This window comes from Tupaia chinensis, unplaced genomic scaffold (assembly GCF_000334495.1).
Source record: "Tupaia chinensis unplaced genomic scaffold, TupChi_1.0 Scaffold138725_1, whole genome shotgun sequence".
In the NCBI taxonomy this organism is placed as follows: Eukaryota; Metazoa; Chordata; class Mammalia; order Scandentia; family Tupaiidae; genus Tupaia; species Tupaia belangeri.
Genome location: NW_006198617.1, coordinates 2,001,434 through 2,010,978, shown reverse-complemented (window position 1 = coordinate 2,010,978; position 9,545 = coordinate 2,001,434). Strand labels below are relative to the sequence as shown.

Here is a 9,545-nt window from a genome sequence, read left to right as displayed (position 1 = left end):
GGTCGACTACGTGGGAGTCCAGCAACATAGCCATTACGCTAACTGCTGGTTCCCCCCCACACACACATTTTTTGAAGTTCCGTCAGGAGGCACGTCACGCTCACGGCAGCCCCATGGGAGCAGCACGGAGTGAGAACGACTGCTCGCCCACCTGACAGCTGGGCACGGGGGTGCCTCCTGTGCTGCCAGCGGGAAAGCCTGAGATGGGCGATTGCGTCACCGAGGGCTATTGGCTTATGATTCGGGTGGATGGCCGGTCCAAAGGTGCGGGGCCAGCATGAGGCCAGCCTTCCGTGCTAATGTCACAGCATGGCCCCCAGAGCAGGGATGGTGGGTACAAACGGAGAGGGTGCTGGGACGGCCATCTTCCTTCTCCATCGACCTGTCCACTCGAGAACGGACCCTTCTCCAGAGAGCCGGAGCTCTCACTGCAGCACTAACCCGGTCACGAGGCCGGTGCCTCCCCGACGCAAACGCCACCCAGGAGGCCTCATCCCGTTCTCTTTTTTAATTTGCGAGAGGGCTCCTGTACTCCTGAGAGAGAGCGAGAGAGCACCCCCCAGGGGGGATGGCCACAGTGCAATCCGTTCTCCTCCAGGGATCTTGGGTATGCACATGTGCCTGGTGTGCGTGCCAAGCCACCAGGTCTGAGACACACTGCGCGGTGGGCCACGGGTCCAGGTGCCTTCACCACCACACCACCAGCTGGCTCCGACCTCACCTCTTAAAGCTCTCTGCACCTCCCCATGACATTACACTGGGGACCACATGCCAAACCATGAACCTCTGGGGGACAAACCGTTACTCAATCGGTAGCCCCAGAATGCGAAGTCCCTGGCCCGTCAGACAGCTGGTGGTGGCAGTGCTGAGCTCTGAAACCAGGCTGACTCCGTCCCAGCCCCCTAGTCCCTTTCTCTGCACTCTCTCCCCACCCTCGGCCATCTCAGTGGCCTGCGTGTTTCCCCACCCCCAGAGCAGGGGGCAAGCTAGGCTCCAGACCTTCAGGTGGTCGCTTCCGGAAGGGATTTGGGGAAACTTCCAGGGCGAAGCAAAATGCAGTCCTTGTCACCTGCGGCAGCAGTGTCACTGACGCAGCTGCCCACAGGCTCTTCCTCTCCCCCTCGCTCACCCCCACTTCCCAGGGTCAGGGTCACCTCGAGGACAGACCTGCGCCACGTCCCTGCCCCGGCTTTGCTGCCAACCTGTTCCAGAGGAGCTTTTCTGTTCCTTGCAGGCAGTGTCCTTTCTGGCCGCCCACCCTGGGGTAACCCACGCATGATGCCCCGCAAGTATCAAACCACTCACAGGAGAATCTGGATTTCTGGCTTTCCCAGGAAAAGGGGACGATCTGGAAGACTCCGCCTGCGCTTCCCCTTGTCGTAGACCCCAGGGCGTGGGGTCTCTGAAGGTGAGGGATGTGGCCTGCAGACCCAGCCCCCAGCCCGGCCCCCAGCCCCCAGCAGCCCCCGCCTGGCCCGCCACTCACGTTCATCATGTTCCCAATCTGGTTGTTGCCCAGCGACAGCACCTGCAGCTTGACCAGGGCGTCCAGGGAGTCGATCTTGGAGATCCGGTTGTTGGACAAGCTCAGGTCTTCCAGGTTCACCAGTGTGTCCAGCCCCTCGATGGCCTCGATGTTGTTGAAGGACAGATCTGGGGAGGCAGGGGGCTGTGAGGGCTTGCTCCCCTGATTCAGGACAGAACTTCCTGAATCGGCCCCTCGGGGCTCCTTAATGCTCTGAGAGTCAGCGCCAAGCTCGGCCAGCGACTCCTGCCTAACAGAGGGTGCTCCCCCAGAAGCCTGGTGTGGGATCTCGTCCGCAGCCTCAGACCCTCACCGCTGTCCCCAGTCCTGCCCTCGCCCTGCTGGCTGGGGACACAGGGCCACGCTCACATTCACGCTCTGTCTTAGTTCTGGAATAAAAACGCCTGCTAGGCCCAGCTCGGAGAGGCAGGTATTGTACACGACACAGGGCTGCAAGCCACAGGGCCGATGGCGGGTTCGGATCCCGAGGTGCCCTGAAACACTGAATGCTGTCTGGGTGGTGGGTGGGGGGAGGGACCGTGGGGTGACGAGACCTGTCAAGGGTGCTTGTCTTTCCCCTCACACACGTGCACTCAGACTCATTAGCACGAATAAAATAAATGTAAAACAAATGCTTACTAGCAGGTCTGAACAGTACCCCTTGGGGGACAGGGGCACGCAGCCGTGGAATTTCCCTTCCCACACACCCGTGAGCATCTTGGCAGGACCACTTCGCGTCCGTGTCTGCCGGGCGTTTGTGTGTATCGAGGAGTGTGTGTACATCCGACAGCAGCCCTGACGGGTGGTTTGCAATTTCCCGCCCAGTGTGATCCATCGGGAGGTGGAAGCTCAGAAGGGCTCGGTGATCTGCTCAAAGCCACACAGCTAACCACGCGGGGCCAGAGGTCATCCAGGGACCCTCCTGGGACACGTGGCAGGCCAGGTCCTCCCGCTTCATCACAGGCACCCTCCCCAGGCCCAGAGGGGACATTAGCGCCTTCCACAGCCCAAGTCCCACGTCTCTGGGCAGAAGGACTTTCCCCCCCCCACAGGCTTTCGGGGCTGGCTGGGTTGGGGCTGCAATTCTGTCTGGAACTGCAGTGGCCCAGAGGCTCAACCCGGGCATTTCTTCCTAGCTTAGAAATACGATCGTGAGAACCACAAGTGACCACACTGTAGAAATCTGAATTGAGCTCCCTCAGGTAGCGGGGTGCTCACCTGTTCAGGGCTGAGCCTAACAAGATGGACCGTCGTTCTCTGCCAGGCCCAAAGCACGTCCCGGTTAAACCCTCACGGGCAGGCTTCCTCGGCCCACTTTACAGAGACACGCTGAGTCACAGGGCCCTCGAGGTAATACGCCCGAGACCGCACAGCCCATGACGGGACAGGTTCTGAGAGCTGCGCGGGGGGCCTACCAAACCCACTTCCTTTCCCACCGTGCCCCTCCATTCTGTCCTCGGGAGGCTTGGCCGCCCCTGATCGTCAGCACGAATGTAGCTGAGAGTGCTCTGCCACTGGGAGGGACACTGATGTCCCAGGTTGCCCTTGTGACCGGGAAGCCTGGCAGGACGGAGTCAGAGAGGCGTGGGTGTGAGACCCGGCCCTGCCCTTTCCTGGTTGTGAGGCTCTGGACAAGTGCCCTGCCCCTCTGGGCCTCAGTTCCCCTTCTGCAGAGGGGAGTGCTCATGGACCCCTGTCTCCTTGGGTGGTTGTGGGGACAGCATAAGGTAAGTGCAGGAGAGCTCTCAGGCCTGTGCCTTCTCTGCAGGGTGCCCACCTCCCCACCCCCCCACCCTGCCCCTGCCTGGTGGGCCTCAGCCTAGGAGGCTCGCAGGGGAACGCATGCATGCGTCAGACCCCAGGCCTCGGCAGAGAGGGCCAGGCCTCTGGTCAGACAGAGCTGGCAGGGGGAGCCCGAAGGCCCCACTCTGCGACCTCGGCCTGCTGATCTCCAGGTGGGGCTGCTGCGTGGCCTGAAGGACCTCATGCACAGAGCACACAGGCCCACCCTAGCGCAGGTGCTTCCAGGGCGACCGTTTCTGGTGTGAGCTCACTGGGCCTCCCAGTCAACCCGAGTCTAGATTAGACAGGAGTCATGGCGGTCTCCGGAGCCCCACCCACACGGAGGGGATGGGCACGTGGGGGCAGAACGTTCTGCCCCGGTGTGGCCAAGCACATCTTCTTTTAAGTTTGCTATAGGACATGAGCTCTCCCTGGAGAGGGTGATGGCCACGCTGCAATCCCTTCTCCTCTGGGAAAAACATGGACCTGGTGTGTTTTTCAGGTGGCTGGGTCTGGGACCTGAACTGGGGGGCCACGTGGGACCAGCACCTCAACTACCATGTCCCCAGCTGGCCCCCAAGACGCCTCTGCTGTGCTTCGCCTGGAACTAAGTCCCATGCTTTTAAAATCAGCAGCTTTCTTGCTCCCAGAAGGCAGAGCTTCCACCACACTCCGGCTGTAGATGGGCCGGCAGCTGAGTGTCACGGGTGGTTACCGTCTCCGGGCAGGGCGTCGCCTTGGATCAGGGCGGACGCACAGGGGAACAGGCCTTACCCAGCCAGACCAGCTGCGTGAGGTTCTCCAGGCCCTGGATCCTCTCAATGATGTTATTGTCCAGCTGCAGCTTCCTCAGGTTCTCAAACTGCCAGAGGTTGTCTATGCAGAGGATGTCTGAAAGAGGTGGAGGCCGGAGGGTTCCGGGAGCTGCCCTGGGACAGGGAGGAGCTGCACAGGGCCCTCACCTCCCCGCCCGGAAGTGCAGGTGCCTGGGGAAGTGTGCTGAGCATCCAGGACCGGCAGCTCTGTGAGTGCGGGGTGGGCAGGGCTTGGCGCTGCCGCCCAGGGCCAGGGGAGGACTGCAGAGGTCCACAGGGGTGGGGACGGGTGAGGGTGGTGGGGAAGGGGGTGAGCTGGCTGTGGCTCCAGCAGGAGACTAGTTCCAGCTGCCTCTGGGGCGAGGCTGGGGGCTCCCCAGGAGGCTGGTACAGCTTAGGGCACAGGACGGACGTGGATGTCGGGCCTCCCCTCCACCGTGTGCAGAATTGGAGCCTCTGTCTCTTGGGGGAAGGGCGTTTGGCAGCATTTACTGAAAGGGTTAATTAATGTCTATGCCCTTTGACCTGCTATTTCTCTACTTGGACTCTAACTCCAAAGGGATGTGTCCAAAGAAATACCTACAGGTATGTGGGGGCAGGACAGGGGAACCCCAAATGCCCATCAGACAGGGGACAGGGCAGGTCACCACGTGGAAGAGAGGCAGGTCCCTGATACCGTGGAGGCTGGACCCTGCAGCCCCTGAAGACCACCTGCCCCACTACACGGCCAGCTCGCCGCCTTGGCCAGTCAGAGTTGGGCCTGTCATTGACGACCAGAGTTCCGAGTAACATACAGGCCTAAATCACTTCATGCCGTATACTTAAGGTCTGGAGGCCGGACCCAGCTTTCCCCAGAAATCACATGCATGAGGGAGGGGCTTCAAAAAGTTCACGGACAATACAAATTATTAAAACCCAAAACAACAACAAAAAACCCTATGCATCGGGGCCAGTAGGTGGGGTGGTGGTCAAGGCACTGGACTCCCACATAGCTGACTGTGGTTCAAGTCCTGGACCTGACAGCTTGCTCTCTCTCTCTGTCTGGCATGCATGCCTGCCTTATAACAAATTAAAAATACAAATAAATTAAAAATTAAATAAATAATTCTTTTTAAAAAATGCTGTGCATGGATTTCAATTTTGGGCATAAAAATAAACTCTTATTTTAATTCCATTTTCCCATGAACTACGTTTTTGTTTTGTTTTGCCAGTGGGTGTGAGCCTGCCAGAGACGGAGAGGGGGAAGGCACGCTCAGTGGGCTGGGTCAGGCTGCAATCCCTTCCCGTCCGTCTCTGCACCCTGTCAGCACTCTGGGCATGCAGGCACATGCACTTACCTCATCTCTCAGGCTGTCAAGGCTGGGTCTGAGCTGCGGCAGCCTCGGGGGACGTGGTGACCTGGCTCCCTTAATCATGGGAGAGGCTTTTTAAATGTCAGAGGATCCAGCAGGTACGGTAGTGATTAAGGTGCTGGACTCCCACATACTGACCACGGTTTGAGCCTCAGACCCAGTGGTCTGGCAATCATGCCAGGCTTGGGACCAGTGGTGAGCGATGGAAACAATGCCAGGCTTGGGACCAGCAGTTAGCAATGGAAATCATGCCAGGCTTGAGCACATGTGTGCCCAACGTTCTGAGAGAAGAATGGAGGAGAAGGGATTGCGGCGTGGTAATCCCCCTGGAGGCGATTTCACACTTTCCTTCTCTGTCTCTCTCTGGTCAGCTCACCTATTGTAAAATCCTGGGACCAGCAGTTAGCATAATGGCTATGTCACTGGACTCCCACGTAGTCGATCGCAGTTCGAGTCCCAGACCCGGTGGCTTAAACTCACACCGGGCGCGTGTGCGTGCATGCCCAAGATCCTGAGAGGAGAATGGAGAAGGGATTGCGGCATGGCCATAGCAAAAACCTCTCCAAAAACAAACAAACAAACAAACAAAAAACCTAAAATATTTTAAAATAAAAATGTAAAAATATTGCCAGAGGACGTATGTGCTTCCCAGAGAAGGAGGAGGAAAAGTGAGACATCTCCCCCCAAGAGGGATGTGGCCACGCAGCAAGCCCTTCTCCATTCTCCTCTTGAGATCTGGGGCATGCTTGTACACACGCCAGATGTGACCTTCAGGCCACCAGTCCAGGACACGAACCTTGCAGCTGGCCACGTGGGACCTAGTTGCTGTACCCCCTCACCATGAGCTGGCCCCACGAGCTCTCTGTAGTCACTGTACCTCGTCATTTTTATTCCCCCTTTTTTCTACATTCGCCTTCGCAATGATTTCCAAAACTCAAGAAATTAGAAGAAATTCATTAAAAGAAATGAAATAATACAGAAGTAAAATGGGTTTTTCTCTTTTCTTTTGCATGCTTAGAAGGCACAGGCAGAGAGAGAGAGAGAGGGAGGGAGGGAAGGAGAGAGAAGAGGAGAGAGAGGAGAGAGTGGGAGGGAGAGGGAGGGAGGGAGAGAGAGGGAGGGAGTGAGGGAGGGAGGGAGAGAGAACCCCACAAGGAGCCCCCGATCACAGCGCAATCCTTCCCCTCCAGCAGTCCATCCCACTAGGCTCCTGGGCATGCACACACATATCCGATGTGTGTTGAAGCCACCGGAGCTGGGACTCAAGGCTGTGTGCCCCGTGGGATCCAGCTTCCTCTAGGCAGCTCTGAATCACTGTGCTCTGAATCACTGTGCTCCGGGGCAGGTCTGAAGGGGCTTTCCAAACCGTGCTGCTCACGGCCACACATTCAGAGTGGCAGTTTAGATCGCAGGGGGATGTCTGGGGGGCGGGGGGGGGGGAAGGCAGACCCCCTCTCACTCGCCCTCCCTGTGCCAGGTCTCAGTTGTGGGGGATACGATTCTCTGACCCAGGCTGAGGGCCTGCTGTCCGTCCCGAGGGCTGGGCTGCTCCACTCTGCCTCTGCTGGTCCCCAGGGCGAAGAGCAGGGCTGGCACCTGTTCTCCAGCTCCGTTTAAGGCCAGACTTCCCAGACGCCGCCTGCCACTATGCCCACCTGTCTTCCTGGGCAGGACTCAGCCCTGCCTCCCTGCTCGCAGCCGCCTCCCTTCCCTGGTCTGGATTTGCCAGGCCCCTTCGCGGGCTCTGACCTCTGAGTGAAAGCCCCAGACCCACTTTGCCCTGGCCGTTCCTGCAGGACCACACTCTCTGCGTGGTCCCTGCACCTTGGGTGCTCTGCACACACCCAGCTTGGCACCTGGTCCCGACAGTGTCTACCCCTTCACAGCCAGTGGGGTCTCCAGGAGACCCAAGCCTCCTCCCGGGGGCATCCACCTTACTCACCATGAGAGGGGACTGTGAAAAGCTGATGGGAAATGAAATTAAAGTGCGAGTTTATTTTGGAGTGAATATCATTCATTCTGAAAACCAAGTATAGTTTTTCTCAGTATGCATTTTTCCATAAACTTTGTTTTTTTTGAGAGGTTTTCGCTATAGGGCGCGTGCGCTCGCCAGACAAAGAGAGACATAGAGACAGAAAGCGAGAAATCACCCCCCAGGGGGGATGGCCACGCCGCAATCCCTTCTCCTCCTCCATTCTCCTCTCGGGATCTTGGGCACACACACACACGTGCCTGGCGTGAGTTTAAGCCACCGGGTCCAGGATGCGAACCGCGGTCGACTACGTGGGAGTCCAGCAACATAGCCATTACACTAACTGCTGGTCCCCCTCCATAAACTTTTTGAAACTCCTCCCTCCCATCAGCCCTGCGACCTCTCTGACCTGTCTCTGCACTGGCGTCCTGAGCTGGCCTGATCAGGCTAAGGTGACACGGGCGGGCGGGTGCCACTGTGTAAAACTGGAGCCACGTGGGAAGGCCTGGGGTCAGAAACTGGTGTGTGCCAGTGATCCGGCTAGCCGGAGTGCCCGGGGGAGGACTGCAGTGTGACAAGACCTTGTCAGGGGTCTCTCTCTCTCTCTCTCAGAAAAAAAAGCAAATAAAATCCCAAACATCTGCTGCTCCTATGCCTGGGAGCTGGGTGGGCCCTAACGCTGCCGTGGGTCCTTCAATGACAGACTTAGCGGGAATTCTGGGGCTGGGAGGTGGAGCCCAGGAAGCCCAGGGGACCCCGCCTGTGAGCGTCCCCCACCCGGGCCACCCCCTGTACCCAGGATACGCACTCTGGAAGTCCAGCCGCAGTGACAGGACGTCCTTGAAGAGGACGCCCTCCTGCTTGGCCAGCCGCCCGGCCTCCTCCTGGGGGCCCTGCTCGCCCACGGCCAGCTTGAGCATGTCGTCGTCCATCACCCTTGGCTCCATGGAGTTATACAGCCGGTTCATCTCCCACCGCCTCCTGGGAAGCACGCGCCCTTCACAGCCCGCTCCTCGGCTTGCGGACAGGTTCCCACTGCTCTTCCCTCACGGTGTCGTGGACTGCCGTGGCCATGGACAAGCTGAGGGCTGCCCCCCTCCGCCCCCGTGTCTGCTGCATGTGGGGTTGGGACATTTGCACCGGGGCCGCTTCAGGGCTTTCCAGCAATCACCTGGGCCTGTCTGGGGGGTTTATGCCTTGACCCCACGATCACAGCTGGGCCCCTACTGGGCCTACCAGGATGGTGTGCACACCAGCCCCCGTCCTTAGCCCGGGCCCTGGCCCCGTGTCACTCAGGCTCTGACTTTCTGGGCCCGTCGTCATGCAGGTTTCTTTTCTTTTTATTTTCTTCCTTTTTTTTGTGGGGGGGAGGAGAGGTTTTCGCTATAGGGCGCGTGCACTCGCCAGACAGACAGAGACAGAGAGATAGAAAGGAAGAAATCACCCCCCAGAGGGGATGGTCACACCGCAATCCCTTCTCCTCCATTCACCTCGCGGGAGCTTGGGCATGCATACACACGAGCCTGGTGTGAGTTTTAAGCCGCCGGTCCGGAACTCGAACCGCGGTCGGCTACATGGGAGTCCAGCGACATAGTCACTACGCTAAGTGCTGGTCCCTTTATTTCTTTTCTCTTTTACAGAGAATATCACTCTATTTTATTTTTTTCTTTCGGTGTTGCTACAGGGTGTGTGCCTCACCAGGAGAGAGACAGGGAGAAAGAATGAGAGATCACCCGTCAGGAGGATGGCCACTCACAGTCCGGTCTCATCCACTCTCCTCTTGGGATTTTGAGCATGCACGCACGCGCACCTGGTGTGATTTTCCAGAGGCAGGGTCTGAGACTCAAACCGCGCTGTTGGCCACGTGGGCTCTAGCGCCTCAACCTCCAGGCCACCTGCTGGCCACATTCAGGTTTCTTGGTACCAACCCCTGACTGTGGTTCTTTGGCAGCTGCAACCAGACATGTCCCCTGAGGTTCCCCTTCCCAGAGCACCTCATCCCCTCCAAGTCACGCATGTACCCCCCCAACCATGTGACGACACTCACAGCGTGCGGGCAGCAACGACCTGTGCTAGCCACTCACGCTCCTCCTGCGGCA

The 9,545-nt window shown here is 58.6% G+C and overlaps 1 protein-coding gene across 1 annotated transcript in view; it reads right to left on the bottom strand.

The window, feature by feature from the left end:
* Nucleotides 1-9,545, bottom strand: part of DRC3 (dynein regulatory complex subunit 3) — a 51,161-nt gene that overhangs the window by 32,850 nt on the left and 8,766 nt on the right. The window contains exons 3-5 of the mRNA XM_006161667.3: nt 8,255-8,427; nt 4,082-4,198; nt 1,487-1,653 (exon numbers count right to left, since the gene is read on the bottom strand). Coding sequence (XP_006161729.1) covers nt 1,487-1,653; nt 4,082-4,198; nt 8,255-8,414 — 444 coding nt within the window. The 5' untranslated portion in view covers nt 8,415-8,427. The remainder of the gene's footprint in view (nt 1-1,486; nt 1,654-4,081; nt 4,199-8,254; nt 8,428-9,545) is intronic.